The 22,545-nt window shown below is 51.7% G+C and overlaps 1 protein-coding gene across 1 annotated transcript; it reads right to left on the minus strand.

The window, feature by feature from the left end:
- Window positions 1-134: 134 nt before the first annotated feature.
- TRIB3 (tribbles pseudokinase 3) lies at window positions 135-12,179 on the minus strand. Its single transcript, XM_027623747.2, has 4 exons — window positions 12,008-12,179; window positions 9,675-9,965; window positions 5,981-6,273; window positions 135-1,384 (listed from the first exon to the last, which is right to left on the minus strand). The coding sequence occupies exons 2-4, from the start codon at window positions 9,963-9,965 to the stop codon at window positions 892-894; spliced, it is 1,077 nt and encodes a 358-aa protein (XP_027479548.1). The 5' UTR covers window positions 12,008-12,179; the 3' UTR covers window positions 135-891.
- Between the last annotated feature and the right edge of the window lie 10,366 nt (window positions 12,180-22,545).

The following is a 22,545-nucleotide window of genomic DNA, read 5'->3' on the forward strand; positions in this document are numbered from 1 at the left end:
ATGCGCAAGAGCCGCTGGGCTGCAGGGAATCTGTTCTCACAAACCACAAGCCTCTGGCCTCGCCATCAGGCAAGGAGAACGCTGGGTTGGGGAGGAGTGGACAGAGCACATGTCCGGAGACATTAAAATATCTCATAACTCCTTTATTAGGCAAAAGGTAAAAATACATTCTTATGGCATCCAAAACCCATGGTGTTGATCCAAAACCCAGAATAGGGCTTGAGACTTCCCAGAAGGCCAGGAGGAAGAGCCTGCCTCCTCCAACCTCATCTCTGGTGCTCAGGCCAGCGGAGCACAGCTGTGGACCCTCATTCCAAACCGTCCTTGAGTCAGATGAGGACCAGTCTCATAGTTTGAACTGGAGAGGCTCCAGCCCGAGTCCTTGGCTCGGGCCTGGATGGAGAAGACAGAGCTGCTGGGAGTTCCCAGCACAGCCTGGGCTCTGGAGTCCTGAGTTGTGAGGGGGAGGCCTGGAGGCTTTGGCACAGGGATTTGTGAGAGGGACTGTCCAGGGTCAGAAGTGCCGGGGCACCAGCACGAGTGGATGCTGACACCTATACCGGGAGGGCCCCGTGTGGACACACCTGCGGGCATGGAAAAGCGGTGAGCTCTGAGAGCAGGAGATTTGTCTTCTGTTCACTGCTGTGTTCCCGGCACCTAGAACAGGGCTTGGCACACAGTGGACTCCCAAGAAGGATGTGTTAAATGCACAGGTCTGTGTGCCCAGGTATGAGGAACCACGCAGGTGTGCATACAGCCCACTCCATACATGCCTCTTCCTTTCTCGCTTCTAGAAGGCACTAAGGTTTGGCTCAGTGCAAAAAAGGCCGGAGAGAGCTTGGAGATACCCCAAACTCAGTCCACTGTTTGCAGCTGAGAGTCTAGGGCTACCTAGCCATATAGACCCGCTTCTGCTTCCCCCTCCTCTTCCTCAGCTTCCTCCAACCCCGGCCCTTCGGGAACCACCTGGTCAGCCGCCCAGAGGTGGCATCGGGATGGAGCTGAGGGGATCGGGTTGTCCCGCAGCCAGGGGTGCAGCAGGATGCCCGTGGCTGTGAGCCGCTCAGCTGGCTCCCGTCGAAGGAGGCAGCGGACCAGGCAGCGGGCAGGAGCCGAGAGGCCCTCAGGCAGGGCAAAGGCACCGCGGCGGATCTTGCCAAAGAGCAAGGCAGGCTCTGAGTCTTGGAAGGGGTAGTGGCCAGCCAGCATGGTGAAGAGCGCCACGCCCAGGCTCCACACATCGGCGGCCTTGCCCGAGTAGGATGCCCTGGAGCTGAGGATCTCCGGTCCCACGTAGGCTGGGCACGCGTGTTTGTCCCACAGGGAGTCGTCGGGCCCACTCAGCACACAGGCGTCCTCCAGGTTCTCCAGCGCCAGCTTTGTCCTGTGGCAGGGGGACAGACAGAGGGGTCAGCTCCTATGGGGACCCCCATGCCACCACCCTCTACTCTCACCCTTAATGGCACCCATGTCGTGAGCGCCTGCTGGCATCGGGCAGAATTGAGCCAGTCCTGCGAGCCTGGTTGGTTGATCGCATTTTACGCACGAGGAGGCCCAGGCTCAGAGACGTTAAGTCATTTCTCAAGGCCACAGAACAACTGGGTTTGAACTAGGACTCTGAGAGGAGCACATTTCCCAACAGTCCCTCGAGGAGGGGCTGAGGGGGCCGAGGGCACTAAGCGTCTCTTAAACCAGGGACAAACTTAGGGTCCAGGCAGGTAATAAAGTGAGAGAAATAGGAAGTGGGGACCATGCCAAACACCTCAGCACAAACACTGTCTAAAAAGGTCACTGCTAACAACATTACAGTCAACGTTCTGGAGTGTCCATGGGGTACCTGACCCGGAGCTAAGCTCATTATCTGCTGTATCTCATCTCGTCCTCACACAACCTGTGAGGAAGCCGTCATTTTGCAGCCACAGGGTACAGGGCTGGGATGTGAACCCCAACTCTCACCCACCCAGAGCCACTGCTATGAACCCCTCACCGTTCCCAATGGCCTCACATTCCCATTTTTCCCCAAGAGAAGCCAGAAACCATATGTTAATGAAAAGTCCCAGTTTTTGAAATGTTGGCAGCCAATTTCAATTAAAAACAAATGAACATGGGGCGCCTGGGTGGTTCAGTCGGTTAAGCATCTGCCATCGGCTCAGGTCATGATCCCAGGGTCCTGGGATCGAGCCCCGCATCGGGCTCCCTGCTCGGCGGGGAGCCTGCTTCTCCCTCTCCCTTTGCTCCTCCCCCTGCTCATGCTCTCTCTCTCTCAAATTAATAAAAATCTTTAAAAAAAAAAAAAAAAACAGGGGCGCCTGGGTGGCTCGGTCGTTAAGCATCTGCCTTCGGCTCAGGTCATGATCCCAGGTTCTTAGGATCGAGCCCCGCATCGGGCTCCCTGCTCGGCGGGAAGCCTGCTTCTCCCTCTCCCACTCCCCCTGCTTGTGTTCCCTCTCTCGCTCTGTCTCTCTCTGTCAAATAAATAAATAAAATCTTAAGAACAAAAAAAACAAATGAACATGTACGTGGGACCAAAAAGAAAATGTGTGTGAGGTCCACCATTTGCAACTTCCGCTTTAAACAATTTCCACAGAGCACTCCAGGTTACTTTAATAATAACCTTTCTGTTACCAATGCCATTTTTTAAATTACCACTGCTATTAAAATTATTCTGTGACACCAGTTCCAGGGCGCCTGCTGGCATTTGAAAAAAATCAAGACCCAGGCAGGTAAAGCCACTGTCAAGGCCAAAGAGCAGGTAAAAAGTAGAACCAAGATTCCAAGCGAGGTCTGTCTCCACCAGCCCTCTTCTACCAACAGTGCTTCTCAAACTATTGCCTTAAAAAGACATGAAGTACTTTCTCACCCTGGGAGGTCTGTGGGTGATGTAACTCATCCTAAGTTCACAATTATTTGAAGCTCTGTATTAACTTAAAAAATCATTATAAAATTTATATTCTACTTCTTACTAAAGGCATGTTCATTTTAGTATAAAATGTAGAAGGAGAGAAGGAAAGAGAAAATCACCGTTAGGCAAGCATCACAACAGTAACTGCTACAGGCAAGGTGGATGCCCTGTGAAAATCCCTGGGCAAATTTGAGGAGAAACAGTATTTACATGCATGGCCTCGAAGCACCAGCCCAAGGTATGTATGTAGGTATGTATGTATGTATGTATGTATTTTTAAAGATTTTATTTTATTTTATTTTATTTTATTTTATTTTATTTTATTTTATTTTATTTTATTTTATTTTATTTGACAGAGAGACACAGCGAGAGAGGGAACACAAGCAGGGGGAGAGGGAGAGGGAGAAGCAGGCTCCCTGATGTGGGGCTCGATCCCAGGACCCTGGGATCATGACCTGAGCTGAAGGCAGACGCTTAAGGACTGAGCCACCCAGGCACCCCACAATTTTATTTTATTTTTACTTTAGAAAGAGAGAGCATGAGCAGGGAGAGGGGCAGAGGGAGAGGGAGAGAGAGAGAAGACACCCCACTGAGCACAGAGCCCAAGGTGCAGGTTCAGTCTCACAACCCTGAGATCATGACCTGAGCAGAAATCAAGAGTTGGAGGCTTAACCAACTAAGCCACCCAGGTGCCCCCCCCCAAGGTATTTATTAATTACAAGGGGTAAATTAGGAACCTTACAGTGGAGAAATTTGGCAGACACCACCTTAACCAAATGACCGAGGTTAACGATCACAGTAACACATATCACCATCATGCATCTTCTGACACAGTGTGCTGAGAAGGACCTATCCCTCTTGTGGTACTCTTTTTTTTTAAGATTTTATTTGTTTATTTATTTATTTATTTGAGAGAGAGAGCACTCATGAGTTGGGGGGAAGGGAGAGGGAGAGGGAATCTCAAGCAGACTTGGCAATGAGCACAGAGCCCCACTTGGGGCTCCACGCACGGCTCCATCTCAAGACCCTGAGATCATGACCCAAGCCAAAACCAAGTGTCAGATGCCCAGCTGACTCAGCCACCCAGGCACCCTTCCTGTTGTACGGTACTGTTGCCAAAAATGCATAATCTCGGTTTAAGCATGAGAAAAACATCCATCAAATCCAAGTTGAGAGGCAATGTATGAAATAACTGACTGGTACTATCCAAAAGTTGTCAAGGTCAGGACGGTGGCCAGGGAAATCAGAATCTGGTAAGGAGTGTGTACAACTCACCTGCTAAATCAACTAGCCCTGAAAAAAAATTTTTTGAAAAAAGAAAAAAAAAAAACCCAAACCAAAAAGTGTCAAGGTCAAGGAGGACAAGGAAAGACTAAGGGACTATTTCAGACTGGAGCAGACTAAGGAGACAGGACAACTGAATGCAGGCTGGGGTCCTGGACTGGATCCTGGACAGAAAATTGGTATTAGTGGGAAGCTAGTGAAATCGGAATCAATCCACGGTTTAGTGAATAGTACTAGACCAAGATTAATTTCTTAGTTTTTTGGGTTTGTTTTTGTTTTTTTTTTGAGAGAGAGCGAGAGAGAGAGAGAGAGGGAAAGCGAGCTTGAACTGGGGGCGGGGCAGGGAGAGAGAATCCCAAGCGGACTCCCCACTGAGTGCAGAGCCTGATGCAGGGCTCGATCTCACGACCCTGAGATCATGACCTGAGTGGAAACCAAGAGTTGGTCACTTAGCCAACTGAGCCACCCAGGCTTAGTTTTGATAGTTGTTTCTTAGTTTTGATAGTTGTTCTGTGGCTATGTGAGAAGTTAACATTAAGGGAAGTGGGTGAAGGAGATATGAAAACTCTTTGCACTATTTTCACAACTTTTAGGAAAGTCTAAAAGTATTTCAAAAAGTTTAAAATGGGGACGCCTGGGTGGCTCAGTCGGTTAAGTGTCTGCCTTCCACTCAGGCCATGATCCCAAGGTCCCAGGATCAAGCCCCACATCAGGCTCCTTGCTCAGTGGGGAGTCTGATTCTCCCTCTGCTGCTGCTCCCCCTGCTTGTGCGCGCTCTCTCTCTCTTTCTCTCTCTCATAAATAAATAAATAAATGAATAAATAAATAAAATCTTTAAAAAAAAAGTTTGAAATGTGAATGAGTGGGGGGGTGCCTGGCTGGCTCAGTTGAAAGAGCATGCGACTCTTGATGTTGGGGTCATGAATTTGAGCCTCATGTTGGGTGCAGAGATCACTTAAAAAAATAAATTAAATAAATTAAAATGTGCCGTGGGGTCGCCCTCCTTCCCCACCCCCCAATCCCACAAAAAATCTTGCAATGTAATCCATGTTCCTGATGGCTGTTCATGTGGACCTCACTGGCTTGCCTGCTCCAGGACACACCCCACTCCTGCTCACCGCCCCCCTCCCCAATCTGGGGTAGGGGAGAGAAAGCCGGCTCCCCTCTCCGCTCCCTCCCTCCAACATCACTGATTCTGTTTCACAGAAAACATTCCCATTGAGGAACCTCAGGGCCCGTTGTGGCTTGTTGTCTGTGGCCCTGATATCCTGGAAACATCTTAACTGTCCACTTTTTTCCTTCCAATGGGGAAACTGAGGTCCAGAGACCCTGAGTCACCCAGAGTCAGCAGGTAAGCCCAGCCAGGCCTCCCGCCTCTCAAGCTCAGGGTGGATTAGGACCTCTCTGGAGTCACATCTGGGTTCGATTCCCAGCTCTACTATTTATTTAGCTGTGGTATCTTGGGGGTTACTTGACTTTTCTGGGCGGGTCTCCTCACCTGGCCTATGGGAACAAGAGTGCCTACCTCATCTTTGTAAGTATCCGGGCCGAGTCAGAGAGCGCAGCCAAGCTCTTCGTCACTGTCAGCTCTTATGACTGTCACAGAGGCAACGCTCCAGTCCAGGGGCTTTCATTAGCCCCAAGTCAACCTTTTCCCGGGAACCAGGCAGAGGAGCCAGTCCGGGCTTCTCCATTTCTTTGTGTAAGTTACTTTGCCTTCGTGGGCCTCAGTTTCCCCATCAGGGCCCATCTCTTAGGTATGTCTGCGAGGAGGGTCTCTGTGACCACACTCACCTCTCGCGGTCGGTGAAGACAAAGCGCCGCAGCTTGAGATCGCGCAGGACCAGCCCGTGCTGGTGACAGTGCGCCAGGACTGCGGCCATCTGGCGGAAGAGCGCGGCGGCTTCGGGCTCGGGGAGGCGGCGGCGGCGGCGCACCAGGCTGTGCATGTCCCCGTGGGGCCGCGGGAAAAAGGTGTACAGGTGGCGGGGGCCTGCCACGACGTCGGCGGGCCGTGCCACGTGTCCTTGCGGGGGCAGCCGCGAGTAGGGCTCCAGCGCCGCCAGGGCCTCGCGGGCCGGGTACACCTGTGGGCGGGGCTTGGCCTGAGCGCGGGCGCCGCCGGGTGGAGCGGGGAGGGGGGCGTGGGGGGGCCTTGGGAACAGTCCCCGCCAAGCCTTTGGGCACTGCTGTGCGCTAGGCACTGGGCCGGGCGCTCCAGCAGCAAGCCGCTCCCCCCTCACAAAGCTGAGAGGCCACACAGCCAGCGAGTGGCAGGGCTGAGATCTGAATCCATGCTCCGTTGTCTGCGCTCTCAACTACCTTATATGGCCTTAAACTTCAGATAACTGGGAAATAGTAGGTAATCCAAATGAAAATAAGCCCCAGGGCCCAGGGCCGGGTAAATCCAGAAGAGCAGAGAGCTCGCAGGTCACTTTATGCAGAGCATCGCCAGGCTCATAGCTCCCATTCCCTGGGATTCACTGCCTGCCAACTCCATCCCCCCCCCCCCCCCCCGCCACCCCCCCTTGCCACCCACTCCAGGTGCAGGCACTGCATGGCCGGCGGCGGCTGCCATCCATAGGGATCCAACTTGCCTGACAGCCATGGTCCCTGCCCTCCTGATGCCCACAGTCCAAACTAGCCAAAAACTAAATATTTCCCAATTCTTATAAGCATTGCAAAGGAACCAAGAAAGATGCTGGAATAGAGAATATTTTGGAAGGAGGCACTTAGGTGAAAAGGTGTGGTCTAAAAGGGGTTCTGGGGGGGCACCTGGGTGGCTCAGTCGTTAAGCAAGCGTCTGCCTTCGGCTCAGGTCATGATCCCAGGGTCCTGGGATCGAGCCCCGCATCGGGCTCCCTGCTCAGTGGGAAGCCTGCTTCTCCCTCTCCCACTGCTTGTGTTCACTCTCTCACTGTCTCTCTCTCTCTCTCTGTCAAAATAAATAAATAAAATTTTAAAAAAATAAATAAAAGGGGTTCTGGGGAAGTGACCCGAATGATTCCGAGATGCCCATGGGATAAGCTTTCCAGGGGGAGGACATGGGCAGTGCAAAGGCCCTGAGACAAGAAAGAGCATGAGCTGCTCTAGAAAACCAGCCCCAGATCAGTTCAGCTGGAGTGGGTTAAGAGAGGGAAGAGGGGCAGTGGTAAGAGTGGCGAGGTTGTCAGAAAACGTGCTAGGGGCTTTATGGACTTTAGGTGGGAGCCTCACCACAGCCCTGAAAGGTGTTCTGTTTTTACTGCTGGTGAGACTGATGTTCAGAGATGGAAGGGCACTTGTTGGAGGCCACACAGCCGATCAGAGGCAGAGCGGGGAGACTCACTTAGTTTGTCTGCCTTTAAACCCTTCCCATGTTATATTGGTTCTGCCACACAGAAAATAAACCAATAAAGCATATACATATTTAATTCATGAAAAAAAATGTAAGCATGTCTTAAAACAACAAACAAACACTTGGCTGGCATGGAAGAAAGAATCCAAAAAACAGAGACTACCTTTTTTTTTTTTTAAGTCAGGGCAAGCACATTCCTGCCTTAGTACATTTGCACTTCACTGCCCTGCTTCCTGGATGCTCTTCCCTAGATACCCACAGGGCTGGCTCCCCCAGCTCACACAAGTCACTGCTCAAATGTCACCTCCTTGGAGAGTTCTTCCTGGACTAAAATCACCTGCTCCCCCACGGTCCCTGTCCCCCTCTCTCCCAGATCCTAGCTTTCTCTCCAAAGCACTTATGATCACCTGACACAGGATCACCCTTCCCTTGTCCATATTTTACTTATTCCCTTGTTTACTGCCCATGTCCTCCACTAGAGCATCAGCTTGATGAGAACAGAACTCTATCTTGGAACCATAGCATGGTGCATGGCACGTAGGGTGCTCAGTGAAGGTTTATTGAATGAATGAATAGGTGATAATCTATAGACAGAATGCCGATCCTTCTACACACTGACCAGAAAAGACGATGTGGAAATGGCAGGTCAGCCCCACGGCTCATGCTAGCATGAGGATAAGCACGTGCCAGGCGACCGCCCCCCTAAATGTTTCTGAATAACTGGGGCTATGAGAAAGCATGGCGCTCCTGGTTTGAGCCTGCTTTGGTCATGCCACTCAGCAGGGACTCCCCTCCCCAGTAGGAACAGAAGAAAACCTGTAATGTTGCAGGAAAAGGAGCCAGAGTTCAGGGATTCCTTAGAGCACTTGGGTCAGAGCACTGGGGACCTGCAGTGGGCAGCCCAGAGCCCAGGTAAAGCTGGTGGCTGGACCACAGGTCCGCCTCTATCCCCCTGCCCACTGCACCCCCCACCCAGTAGAAGCCAGTTGCCAATGCTCCCGGGTGGAGGCTTAGGTCCACCTGCTTCTCTGTGCATTCCCAAGGGGACCCAGGCCCCCTTCTTCCCGTCCCCTGTGTAGCTGGGTCTCCTGTATCTTTCTTACCCTGCCCACCAGAAGCAAACTGACCTGCTATGTCTGTAACACGTGTCCTAGCATGGGGCCACAGCCCTGGGCTCAGTCTCACCTCTGACACCCCCTGGCTCTGTGACCACAGTTTTATGAGCCTCAGTGTCCTCTATCTGCAAAATGCGCCAATAATAGTAAATACGTCACAGACCAGGTGAAGATTGGAAGAGATTACACACACTAAAGCATCAACATAGTACCTAGTGCACAGTAAATACCTATTATTATAGTTCTTCACCTCTGCCTTTTTAGGATGTGACCCGCCAATGTCCCCTGGGCCTCACCTTGCCCATTTCCTGATTTCTGCCAAGAACCTTGGACTTTGCCCTAGGAGCCAGGCCCGTTACAGTGAGGTTTCGTGCTTGGCCCTTCATTCTTGGCCTCGGTCTTTCCATCTGTGAAATGGTCACAGGCTAGGCCCAATGACCTCCAGGGTCCCAGGAGTTCTGATGTCTACCCCAGCTCACCCTTCCCTTGTGCAAGTATCTTCAGTGGCTCCCGCAGCCCAGGGCCAGCTCCTTTCTCATGCTTTTACAACCGGTGGCCGCCGGCCCTCCCCTCCTGTCCCTCTCCAGTCTGGCCGTGGTGAAGTCCTTCGAACCCTCTGATGCCTCACACGCTCTTGCTCCTCAGGCCTCTGCACGGTGGCCTCACCTGCCCGGATCTCCATTCTCCTACTTCTCCCTGGCTAACTCCTGCTCAGCCTTTTCTGACACCCCCCCCCCCCTTGAATACACTGGAGGCTCCTGCTCTGTGCTCCCACGGCCCCTAAGCTCCACCCCTATGGCCTGTATCATACTATGGGCCTAAGCTGAGCATGCCCCAGGGCTGGGCATGTCAGGTTTACCTCTCTGGCCTCAGCCTAGGCCGGGACCTGACAGAGAGCTGGGGGCTCTCTGACTGCTTCCCCAATAAACACAGGAACAAAGTAACCCTAAGGACCCCTCCGCCCCGACAGTCCTCTGGAGCCAAGGCCCTTGCCAGGCCCCTGTGATGCTGGGGGAGAGTGACCCAGGGGACCCACCTTGCAGGTGTACTCCGTGCCTGTGGGGCAGTGCAGGGCACGGTAGGCTCGGCCACCTTCCTCAGGCTCCAGGAGAACGTAGGGCCCAAGCCGGGAGGGAGTGGTCACAGCAAGGGCCTGGGCTGGAGCAGGGGGTGGGATCAGGGTCAGCGGGCAGGGGGGCAGCTGAGGCTGGGGCCCGCTTCGGGCTTGTTTCCGGGTGGGACATTCGGTGTCTAGGTCACTGTCCAACTCCAACCGCTTCCTCCTGGACGGGGCACCCACAGGAGCAGCCAGAAGGGTGGCTCGCATCTACAAAGAAGGGGAGAAAGCACTGAAGGGAGGCTGCTGGGCAGCCCCCCCTTCCCTAGCTGTTATGGAGGGTGACTTGGCAGTGTGCATTAAACTGACAAATGCACTTACCCTTGACCAGGTGTCCCACTTCTGGAAATTTATCCTCCCATTAAAATGCTCACCAAAATATTAAACACAGGAAAGGCTGTTTTCAGTAGAGCCTTGTATCTAATAGCAAAAGGCGGGAAACACCACCAAATGGCCATCAGCAGGGGGCTGGTTAAACATCGTGGTACAGCCACACCGCGGACTCCAATACATGGACTGCCTTGGGAGGGAGACCCCACATTGAGCGAAAGGCCATAATCCCAAGGTGGTAAGAATGCAACAGCAGGGGCGCCTGGGTGGCTCAGTTGGTTAAGCGACTGCCTTCGGCTCAGGTCATGATCCTGGAGTCCTGGGATCGAGTCCCGCATCGGGCTCCCTGCTCAGCAGGGGGTCTGCTTCTCCCTCTGACCTTCCTCTCTCTCATGCTCTCTACCATTCTCTCTCTCTCTCTCAATAAATAATAAATAAAATCTCTAAAAAAAAAAAAAAGAATGCAACAGCAGGTGGCTGTAGTCAGACATTCCTGGGTTCTAATCCTGGCTCACCACTCTTCCTGGCTGGGTAGCCCTGGGCAAATCCTGCAGTCTTCCCCAGCCTCAGTTCCCTCACCTGTAAAGTGGGAGCAGGATGCAAAGCCCATAGGATTTTTACAATGATGAAATGAAAACACAAATAATTTAGAGTGACCTGTTGCAGGGCGGCTGGCAGCAAATGGTCACGGTCCATTGCTACTATTATTCATAGCCGAAGGCGCCTCAGTGTTCTTGGGACTATCCCTGGGGTGGCTCTTCCATGGCCACAGCAGCACTCCAGGCTCTGCTTTGGCTGTATCCATTCCTCAGAAGCTGGTAGGGTCTGGGATAAGCTCCATGGGACAGGTGGAGTTACCCTAACTGAGCAAGGGACTTCGCAGGCCACACTGCGGGACTAGAGAATCTCCACTGTAGGATGGAGGCAGCCCCTCATATCTATTTCTTGCTGTTCCCCGACACCTCAGGGAAGAAGGGCGAGTCATACCAAACACACACTCACAGAACCCAGAGCAGACAGGTGCACACACGCCCCTCAAAACCACAGTTTGTCCAAGCCAGCCAGCTGAGACACCACATCGAGGGCAGAAAGGGGCACACACATCATTAAGTGACACACACCTCATCCTCCGTGGGCCAGTGTGTAGGCATACACACACAGAGCCCTCCACCCATCACGCTCCCCACTGCACGACTGATAGCAGGAAGGTCACCGGCACGTCTGACTCGAGCCCCATCCCCCTCGGCCGCCTCGCCCAGCCTTCCCCAGCCCGGCTCCTCCCGTGGGAGCGGAAGCGGCGGCCAGCGGGTGTCCTGAGGCAGAGGATTCAGCGGAAACGGAGCGGCGGGAGGGGCAGAGGCAAGGGAAGGAGGCTGGGCCCCAGGGCTGCGAGACACCCCAGGGTCCGCAGGGACAAAACACACACGCGCACAGTTCAACCTGCGACCCGCAGCCGCAGGGCCAGGTGCACACCTGCGGCGACGCTCCGTGCGCTCCGGGGTCCGGCACCCCGCGCTCCGCATCCTCGCTTCCACTCGCCCTGCGCCCGCCCCCGCCCCCAGGACACCCCAGCCCCGGGCCCAGCCGTGTCCCCCGCTCGGCCGACACCTGCCACCAGGTACGCAGCCCTCCCCACAGCTCGCAGCGTCCGCCGAGACACATTCCCCCCCAACCCCGCAGGCTCACGCGGACCCTCAGGCTCACCGTACAGCGACACAGACCCTACACAGAGTCCCCGGCGCCCCCCCGCCAACAGGCCCCTCACACACACGCCTCCCCCGCCCCACACTCACCTCTCGGGGCGACACTTCCACACCTCCGTCCCCCGGATACCGCCGCCACCTTCGCGGGGGTCCACCCTCCCCGCCCCCCCCCCCCGCGCCCGCTCGCGGCCCCGGCCCCTCTCGGGCCCCGCTGGGTACCTTGCCCGGGTGTGCGGCAGGGGTCCTGAGTCGCCGGGGCACTCCTACGTGGCCGGGGGCCCACTGCGACGTGACCGAGCTCGGGACCCCGACCCCCCGCAGCCGGACACGTGTGGAGCCGCTGGAGCTTCCGCTGCGAGTGTCTCCCGGCGCCAGCCCGGGCCCGGGTGATGCAAACCTGCGCTAATCGGCCGCGGCCTGCGCTCGGGCCCGGGATTGCACCATCCTCCGGGCTCCGCCCCTGGGGTCACCGCCCCGGCGCGCCCCGCCCCCCCCCCCCGCCCCCCCCCCCCCCCCCCCCCCGCCTCACCCGACCTCCAGGGGTGCCTGGGCTCCACCTCCTCCCCCACCTGCCCCGCGCACACACCCCCTACTGGGTCTCCCTATCACCTTGGAAAGAGCACTTTACTTTTCTGGGCCTCAGTTTCGCCGTATGTGAAATGGGGAGAACATCCTCCCCTTTCAGGATGCAGAGGAGAAAGAGAGCAAACCGTGACGGTTTCCGGGTGCTTTCCTGTTTATAAAGAACCTTCCCACCATTGCTTTATTAACTTTAGGAAGACCCTCGGCAATCAGAAAGCTCCGCTCACCCCATCCTACTAAGGGGTAACCTGAGGCCCAGCGCTGGGAAAGCAGCCTGGGAGCTCTGCAAAGACTGCAGACTTAGGAGCTGACTCTGGACTCAGAAGAGCTAGTGTGGTCCCCTGGGGATGCCTGAGGTCAGGCAGGCTTCACAGCGTTCACTGGATAGAGGCAGTGCAGCCTCATGGTTAAGAGCCAGTGCCTAAACCAGCCTGCCTAAGAGTGCACCCCCCACCTTTGCACAGACGCACTGTGGAACCTCAGGAAACGCTGAGGGTTCCTTCAAACGCCTTCAAAAGGCGGGACTGAAGTTCCTCCTCTGTAAAATGGGCTTATAGGAGTCTCACTTCATAAGATGTTTGCTGGGACAAAATAATTAGAACTATGTGGCACATCCTAAGTGCTTGATAAATAGAATGGAGGCTCAGAGAGGGGAAGGCACCCATAACAGGATTTGCACCCCAAGCCTAGGAGGCCCTGGGGCCACTTGTTGTTTGGTGAAGCATCACTGTACAGCCCTAGGAGTCCAGCACCTTTCTGGGAAATCCCTTTTAGGTCTTGATGTCTGACTGCACCAGGGTCAAAAAATAACTCCTCCAGGCAGAGGTTGGATGAATCGTGGGTGGAGTTACCTTTGTTTCTCAGGTTCCAGAACCCCAGGGAGCAGCTCACTTGTGTCTCAGGAACTTCAGGGCTCATCAGGGTCTTCTGGGATCTCATTTAACCCTGGAGACTTCCCTGCCAGGGAGGGACTAATGAACTCATTTTCTACACCAGGACATCTAGACTCAAGTGGAAAATCCCACAGCAGTTAGGGACAAAGCAAGGTGGGTTTGGTTGTTTTCTGAGCTTCTCCATGAAGCCAGCACGGTGCTGGGTTTGCTCAGACATCCCTAGCTTTGTCCAGGCTGTGTCAGACCCTGTTCTAAATGCTGGGGGCTCAACAGTGACAAGATTAACCCATCCCTGCCCTCACAGATCTCATAAATCTGTGGGAAGACAGACCATTAGCAAGAAAATAAAATCAATAACCAAGATCATTTAAAATTTATGTCATGTATTTTCTTGAATAAAGAAACAGGATAGATTTGTCCTCTATCAGATATGAATGAGGGGTGTCTATTTTCATGAGGGTTCATCAGGAAGGTGATGTTTTTTGGGTTTTTTTTGTTAATTTTTTATTGTTATGTGAATCACCATACATTACATCATTAGTTTTGGATGTAGTGTTCCATGATTCATTGTTTGTGCATAACACCCAGTGCTCCACGCAGAATGTGCCCTCTTTAATACCCATCACCAGGCTAACCCATCCCCCCACCCCCCTCCCCTCTAGAACCCTCAGTTTGTTTTTCAGAGTCCATCGTCTCTCATGGTTCGTCTCCCCCTCCGACTTACTCCCCTTCATTCTTCCCCTCCTGCTATCTTCTTCTTTTTCTTTTTTCTTAACATATGTTACGTTATTTGTTTCAGAAGTACAGATCTGTGATCCAACAGTCTTGCACAGTTCACAGCGCTCACCATAGCACATACCCTACCCAACATCTATCACCCAGCCACCCCATCCCTCCCACCCCCAACCACTCCAGCAACGCTCAGTTTGTTTCCTGAGATTAAGAATTGCTCATATCAGTGCAGTCATATGATACATGTCTTTCTCTGATTGACTTATTTCACTCAGCATAACACCCTCCAGTTCCATCCACGTCGTTGCAAATGGCAAGATCTCATTCCTTTTGATGGCTGCATAATATTCCATTGTGTATATGTACCACATCTTCTTTATCCATTCATCTGTCGATGGACATCTTGGCTCTTTCCACAGTTTGGCTATTGTGGACATTGCTGCTATAAACATTGGGGTGCACGTACCAGGAAGGTGATGTTTAAACTAAGATCTTAAGGAAGAGATGGGTGAGAAGTGCAAAGATCTGAGGGGACACAGAAAAAGTAAGTGCAAAGGCCCCAAGGCACTTAAGGAACCAGGAGATAGGCACTATGGCCTCTATTCTACAGATGAGTGAAAGTAAGGGGCTTACCCAAGAGCACCCAGCTTGTAGTATGAAACAGATTTGAGATTTGCTGGGGCAGCTAACTCCGGTGGCCACATGTCCAGAGACATTTTGCAACCTTTGCAACCCAGCTGCCTTCACCTGGACTGGTGGATATGGCTTCTGGAACTGTACCCAGGGCATGGCCCCCCAGGTTTGGGGGTGGGCCTTGTCACAGTTGAGGGTGTCAAATCCCAGTTCTCTAGATCAAAAGAACATAAAATATAAGCCACACTTGTAGTTTCAAATTTTCTAGTCATGCATTAAAGAGGAACAAGAACAAATTGATTTTTTTAAAAGATGTATTTATTTATTTGAGAGAAAGACAGCATGCGTGCACATGTGGGGGGGAGGGGCAGAGGGAGAGGGAGAAAGAGAATCTCAAGCTGACTCCCCGATAAGCGTGGAGCCCGACAGGGGGCTCGATCTCACAACCCTGAGGTCATGACCTGATCTGAAATCAAGAATCAGACACTCAACCAACTGAGCTACCCAGGCGTCCCTGGGTGAAATTAATTTTAATAATATATTCTATTTAATTCAATATATCTAGCATACTATCATTTCAACAAATAATAAAAAATTATTAATGAGATAATCTAATTTTTTTTCTTACTGATTTTTCAAAATCTGGTATTTTATACTCAGTTCAGAAAGAAATCAGTGTGGGAGCTAAATTGTCAGTGCTTAAAGTGAAATGTTATTCTACCAAAACAATTAAATTATGTTTAATGGACAAAAGGCTTCATCTGCATTAAAATTAAAAGTTCAATCACATGAAAAAATTCAGTTTCTTAGTCAAACTAACCATATTTTAAACGCTCCGTAACTTTATGTAGTAAATGGTTACCAAATTGAGTAGCACAGCCCTAGACCAAGATTTCCTGGCACATGATCCCGGGAGTGTAGCAAAGAAGTGAAGGGCCTGTTGGGTTTATAGCATAGATGCTAAATAACCTTGAGCTTCAGTTTTATGCATCTATAAAATGGGATTAATTATACCCTTCCTTGCATTGTAGTCCTAAGGATTAAATGCATTAAGGTATCCTCGAGTCAGATCACATTTCATGGGTTCAGATCTTACCACTTCCAAGTGATGAAATTTCAGGTAAATTCCTTAAGCTCTCTGTGCCTCAGTTTCCTCATCTGTAAAATGGAGATAATAATAGTACCTAGTTCATTGGTTTGTTGTGAGGATCCAATGACTTAATATTTGTGAAGTGCCTGGAATATAAATGCTATATAAATATCTATTAAAAAGTAAGAAAATAGGGGCGCCTGTGTGGCTCAGTTGGTTAAGCGACTGCCTTCGGCTCAGGTCATGATCCTGGAGTCCTGGGATCGAGTCCCGCATCGGGCTCCCTGATCAGCGGGGAGTCTGCTTCTCTCTCTGACCCTCCCCCCTCTCATGTGCTCTCTCTCTCTCATTCTCGCTCTCTCAAATAAATAAATAAATAAATAAAAATCTAAAGAAAAAAAGTAAGAAAATAAATGGTGACCAACTCCCCTCCCCAATAAAGTTCACTTTCCTAGAGAGAGAATTTGGCTTTCATGAATTTCCTTCTCTCCAGGCTTAGACATTGCACTACCCTGGTTTCTGAGCCAAGCAGGCTACATGTCTATTTGCTGTAGTTCTGCTGGTTCTCAGCACTGGGAACTGGGGGGAGGAACTCAGGCTGTGCTCCGAGAGAGGAGAGGCATGGGGGTCCAAGGACCCATGACAACAGCTGCTTGCCTCCTTCCTTTCTACGTGGCCTGGCCAGTGTTTCCCACATGCCCGAGAATCCACCACTGGTGTCCTTTATCTTTATAACTTCTCCCCCACAGAAGTCAAACAATGCCTTGGAAAGAATTGTGCTTGGATTCCAGGTCTGGCTAAAGCCATGGGTCTGTGAGATGGTGGGCAGGTCATCTCCCCTTTGGGAGCCCTGCTGTTCTTCCCTGTAAAAGGAAGGAAGAGTTGGATTAAGTCAGTGTTTTCCAAAATATAAAATGTACACCAATGGGAGGATGCCAGGTAGTTTTAGGGTCTCCAGACTATTAAATAACATTGAATCAGATCGTGATACGGGTATTTCCTTTTGATTTTCTTCCTGTTCCTCCAGTTACTAGGGAGAAAGTCTCATTTAACAGCTTCTATGTCTTTTTTTTTTTAATTTTTTATTTATTTATTTGACAGAGAGAGACACAGCGAGAGAGGGAACACAAGCAAGGGGAGCAGGAGAGGGAGAAGCAGGCCTCCTGCCAAACAGGGAGCCCGATGCGGAGCCTGATCCCAAGAGCCTGGGATCATGACCTGAGCCGAAGGCAGACGCTTAATGACTGAGCCACCCAGGTGCCCCCCTCTTTTTTTTTTAATGTATTTATTTATTTGAGGGGGGGAGGAGGGGCAGAGGGAGAGGGAGAGGGAGAGAGAGTCCCAAGCAGTCTCCATGGTGAGCCTGGAGCCTGATGCAAGGCTTGATCTCACAACCCTGAGATCAGGACCCTGAGATCACCACCCGAGCTGAAACCAAGGGGTGCCTAATCCAGGCACCCCAGCTTCTATGTCATTAACACCTTCCTTGTTAAGGGAGAGAGAGCAGGGTCAGTTCAGAGTCTTCAGCAAGAAACAGGATTTAGCTAGACTCTAAGAATCTTGTCTTGCTGTTCTTGTATTCAATTATTTTTTTATTTTTTTGAAAAAAAAATTTTTTTTGAGAGAGAGCACAAGCAGGGGGAGGGACAGAGGGAGAGGGAGAGCATCTCAAACAGGCTCCATGCTCAGCCCAGAGTCCAATGTGGGGCTTGATCTCACAGGCCTCCAAGATCATGATCTGAGCCGAAATCAAGAGTCTGAGCCAGGGTCGCCTTGGTGGCTCAGTCGTTAAGCGTCTGTCTTCGGCTCAGCTCATGGTCCCAGGGTCCTGGGATCTAGCCCCACCCCTGCTCAGCGGGAAGCCTGCTTCTCCCTCTCCCTCTCCCTCTTCCTCTGCTGCTCCCCCTGCTTGTGTTCCCTCTCTCGCTGTGTCTCTCTGTTAAATAAATAAATAAATCTTTAAAAAAAAAAAAAGAGTCTGAGCCAAAATCAAGAGTCAGTCAACTGACTGAGCTACCCAGGTGCCCCTTTGTATTCAATTTTATAGCCATTTCTTCTTTCTGGAAAATGATGGCTTTCCATTTTAAGTGAATGATTTAAATTTTCCATTTTAAATAAATTTCCCTACTTTTTAAAAATGAGCTGATTGAAAGAAAAACACTACAGAACTAATAGTACAAATGGGTAAACAGATTTGGGCCAATGGATCTGGGAATGACAGTAGGTGATTCAAGAGTTGCAGCCCTCGGCTCAGGCTCCTCTTGGGGAGCCCTTATTAAGCGACTGGGCATCTCCTTCTTCTCTGGGGTCTCCCAGGGGCTTTGCAAAATTCTTCATCATCTGAATCTGCCTCAGGCTGGGCCCCAGGAAAGGGAGGAAGGCCAGTGCCTGGCACAACATCAGCCCAGCAGTGGCCCAGTGGCAGTTACAGCCCTGCTGGGTCATCCAGGCCTGTCCTCTGAGGATGGGAACGTGATTCTTTGCCCATGGATGGAGCATGGCCCCATGTGGGTGCTTCCCTTGCATCATCTTACTGCATTATCAGACTTCCCCACCAGGCTCCTGTTTTCATGCCTGGAGGCAGATGAGGGAACTGGGGCTCAGAGGGTGACATCACTGGCCTAAGGAGTAAGTGGGGGCCGTGAGATTAGGAAGCAGCCAGTCTGGCTCAAAGTCCAGGTGGTCTTTGTCTACAGCTTCGTGCCACCTCCTTGACCTCTACTGGCTGTCTGGCGCTGGACAAGTCACTTAGCTGCTCTGAGACCCAGAACCTTCATCTATGAAATGGAATTGACCTAGTATATCCTCCAGAGAGGAGAGGGGTATTGAATGGCACATTGCTGTTGGGCACTGTTACTGGATTAATTGGAGGGTTAACTGAGTTAATAGCAAGTGCTCAGAAGAGTTCCTGGCCGGAGTAAACACATGATGGTAAGTGGCTGACATAGTTTCCACAAAGCCAAGGATGCCACCTCTCAACCCCTGCCACCCCCACAACACAGCCTTGAGAGCTGGGGGTGGAGAGGTAGGGGCACATTTCCTGAGCATCCCCCATATGGCAGGCCTGGACTGTGTCTTGCAGCTGCTTCCTCATACAACCCTAACCGCAACCCTGTGACCTGAGGGTGAATTTATGCTCTTTTCACACCTGAGAAAATCAGGTGTCACAGAGAAGTAACCTGCCCAGGATCACACAGCAAGCCAGAGGGGTTTGAACCCAGGTGTGTGTGGTTCCAAAGCCCACGTCACTGACTGTTCCAGAATCATCCACTAGACTGATTGGAAGTTCCTAGGGAAGTCCCATGCCCTCCTCAAGGGCGAGGGGTCGTCTCTCCAACCTGTGGCGGGAGGAGCCAGAGACTGCAGGAGGAAAGCTGGTTTTGGTTCTGACCTTGCCGCTGACAGTTGGGTGACCTTGGGCAGCCACCAGTCCTTCTCTGGGCTCAGCCACATGATTACTGCTTTTTGTGTGTTGGAGGTGGGGCTCTGCGAACTTCCAGGGATCCTGATTCTCCCCCTTGCCTTCCCGCTGGGAGGAGGCAGCCCTAGATCCTCCTGCTCCCAATACTGCAGTTGTTGCTGAGTCATCTGGTCTCTGCCCTGCCTGCCTGCCTCCTGCTGGTCCTGAAGCCATCGGGGCTGGGAAGGAAAGGGATTACGTGTGTTTGATTCAGGTCACTGCCCAGCCCTTCTGTTTCTGGGAAAAGCTTGAGGAGTAGGAGAGGGTACTGAGGTGTTCAGCCAGCAGCCAGTTGCATCAGAAAGCCTTACGCAAGGTGCCCTCCTGGGTCAGGCACAGAGCGCTGCCTCATAGCCCCTGCCCCCACTCTGGTCCCCTGGGTGCCAGAATGAGGACTGCTGGGCCGTGTGGGGGACACTGAGACGGGCCTGGGCCTCAGGGTGTGACCCGGCGAGGGCGAGGGAGAGGAGAAGAGGGTTTGGGCAGGTGCTGCTCATCTGTGTGGATGATGGAACTTTAGGCTAAAGGGAGTCAAGAACCAATCCACCTACTCTGACCGTCCCTGGAGAAAAACAAGACTAGACCGGTGCCCTGGACAATGACTGAGCCCTGATCCTTGACTCTGGTCATAGACGGAGGCCTATTCCAGACTTTGGACTCCTACTGAACTCTGACCTGAAAACTTGGACGTAACCTGAGCTCCCATCATTGCTCACAGCCACAGCTAAATCCTGACCATGGCCCAAACCAAGCACTGATTTGGTCACTGCCTGGGCACCCACATTTTCCCATCCTGACTGGGATGGGAAACAAATGCAGAAGAAAAATTATTTAAATTTCCTTACTACCTACAGCCCATTGACGAGTCCTTGAAACAAGCAGAGTGACACTCCTCTAGGGCCCCAACTGCCTCGATGTTAATACTTTGCTAAGGGCAAAAGGCAATCCTACCCCGAACACCCCCTAGCCCCACCCCAAGGATCCTGTAAGTCTACTTGAACGTATAAAAATTCCTTTGGAAATTTCCTTTATCTCTAACCCTCCCCCCAAGATACAAGTTGACAATCATCCCCCAAGCATATGGCCCACTGATAGACATCTGAAGGGTCTCATGACTAAGGTTTTACTAGACTGTAATAAGTGACCTTTTCCCAACAATAGCTAGCCCCCTCCAGGTCCTGGAAACCTTGCTTCCAAATTTCCTTTGAGACTTACGCTATCCCTAACCCCCTCCCAACTTGCAAGTCTATAACGGGCCGCTGCTCGGGGCCCTGGTGCTGCTCCTTCCGCCCACGGGCCCTGTCCCTGCGCTTTCATAAAACCACCTGTTTGCACCAAAGACGTCTCAAGAGTTCTTTCTTGGCCATCGGCTTTGAACCTTAACGTCTTTCCTACATCACTGACCCTTGACCTAAATTCCAGTTCCAGCTCATGATTAAGTTACAATCCTGCAGGCAGACTTAGCTCTAATCTCTTACTCCTGACCCCAGGCCCCAACAACTGGAGCCCTCGGCCTGGTCTCTCAAGAACAGAGAAGTGTGCTCAGGCACAGACATCAAGAGCTTGGCACTTGCTGGCCTCCCTTCCGGCAGTCTTAACCCCTCCCAGGTTGAGGATGGCCAAAGGGCTGGATTGAACCGGAAACCCCATGGGGCTGACCTCTGAGTAGCCCAAGACTGTGACTCAGCAGGGTCGGGGCAGGACAGGAGTCAGGCTGGGCCACGGGGGATGGGCTGGGGCAGGTGCTATGTCAGTGTGGGGAGAGAGAAGACAATCTCTCTGAGGTTAGAGCTATAGGTGGGGTGTGGGGAGACCCCAGGTCTGGAAGTGGATGGTGCATGTGGCCGGCCAGGGCCACTGAAGTAAAGCAGCCCAGCCCAAGTCCTGTCCACCTCCATCTACCCATTTGTTGCCCATTTTTCCATCCCTCATCCATCTCATTCTCTCAGAGCATCCTTTTTTCCCCTTCATAATACACGTTATAATTTGGAATTATAATTTGGAGCTATATATGTATTTAATCATATGTAATCATATATTAATAATTTAATAAATATTAATAAATTGCTATAATTAATACATATATTAATCGTATATAATTACATATGTATTTCGTATCTATGTCTATCTCTCCCATGAAACTGTATGCTCCTTTAGGGCAGGCCCTCATCGGTTTGGCTCACCAGTGCATGGTAAGTGCTCGGTGAATAGAAGCTGAATGGATTAAATCCTTCCACCGATGTATTCATCCCTCATCCTTCCATCTACTGTTCACTCATAACCCATTCCCCACCATCTGCCCCTTTAAATTTCTCCTACCCTCTCTCCATTCTTCCATCTACCCTCCAATCATCATCCATCCATCCACCTATCCATCAACTATATATCTTTCCAGTGTCAATCAAATAATTTATATATTCATTCATTCATTCATTCATTCATTCATTCATTCAACAAATGTGTATTGCATACCCACTTCTATGTCAGGCACTGTTCTAAAGCCTGGGGATACTGCAGTGAAGATAATAGACAAAAATGGTGTTTATATCCCAGTAGGAAGAAAGCATGTAAGAAATAATTAACATAAGAATACCTAAATGGTAGGGCACTAGAAGGTGCCAGGGGAGAGGCTAAAGAAGGTCCAGAGGGTAGGGTGGAGGCGGTGGGTGGCCATAGTGAGTAAGGTGGTCCAGTGGACACCGTGAGAATGTCTGGAGGCAAGTTCCTCAGGCCAGGGAATGGCTTATGCAAAAGCTCCAAGGGGAAGCTTGACTGGTGTGCCGGGGCAAAGGTGGTCGGTGTGGCTGGAGAGGAACGGGTGAGGGGAGGTGACGGTGGATGAGGTCAGAGAGCTAATAGAGACTCAGAACATCTGAAGCTTTGAAGGCCTTGGAAAGACTCTGGGGAGAAAGGAGCAGCTCTTGCCATAATTCTGTTGGGAAACTCCGTTGGCTCAGAGCAGAGCAATGATGAAATGGGATTGGACTCTGGGTCTACGTAAAAGGTGGAGACTGCAAGATTGCTGGGTTTTCAGAGGTGGAGTGCGGAGGAACGAGAGGTGTCAAGGGTGCCTCCAAGGTTCCTGAGCCTGAACAACGGCACGTGTGGATCTGCCATCAGAGGAGAGGGGCCAGGTGCTCTGAGGCAGACCAGAAGGTCAACCTTGGTTCTGTTGAGTTTGAGATGTCATCCAGACATCCTCGTGGAGACGCTGGGCAGACCATTGGATGTATTTGCTGGAGTTCAGGGGAGAGCACGGGGCTGAAGATGGAGATCTGGAGCTAGGGGCAGGAGACTGGAGGAGAGAGTGGGGGACGAGGTCCTGGGCCACTCCAGCTGGAAGGAGCGAGCCGGGAGGAAGGAGGAC

Source organism: Zalophus californianus, chromosome 8, assembly GCF_009762305.2.
Source record: "Zalophus californianus isolate mZalCal1 chromosome 8, mZalCal1.pri.v2, whole genome shotgun sequence".
NCBI classification, from domain to species: domain Eukaryota; kingdom Metazoa; phylum Chordata; class Mammalia; order Carnivora; family Otariidae; genus Zalophus; species Zalophus californianus.

What these genes read in the sequence shown, in the direction of transcription:
- TRIB3 (XM_027623747.2), bottom strand. Translation starts at nt 9,965, where the DNA reads ATGCGAGCCACCCTTCTGGCTGCTCCTGTGGGTGCCCCGTCCAGGAGG. An exon ending in GCACGGAGTACACCTGCAAG is followed by an intron (nt 6,274 to 9,674) that starts GTGGGTCCCCTG and finishes CCCCGCCCACAG; the next exon opens with GTGTACCCGGCCCGCGAGGC. An exon ending in GTCTTCACCGACCGCGAGAG is followed by an intron (nt 1,385 to 5,980) that starts GTGAGTGTGGTC and finishes CCCCTGCCACAG; the next exon opens with GACAAAGCTGGCGCTGGAGA.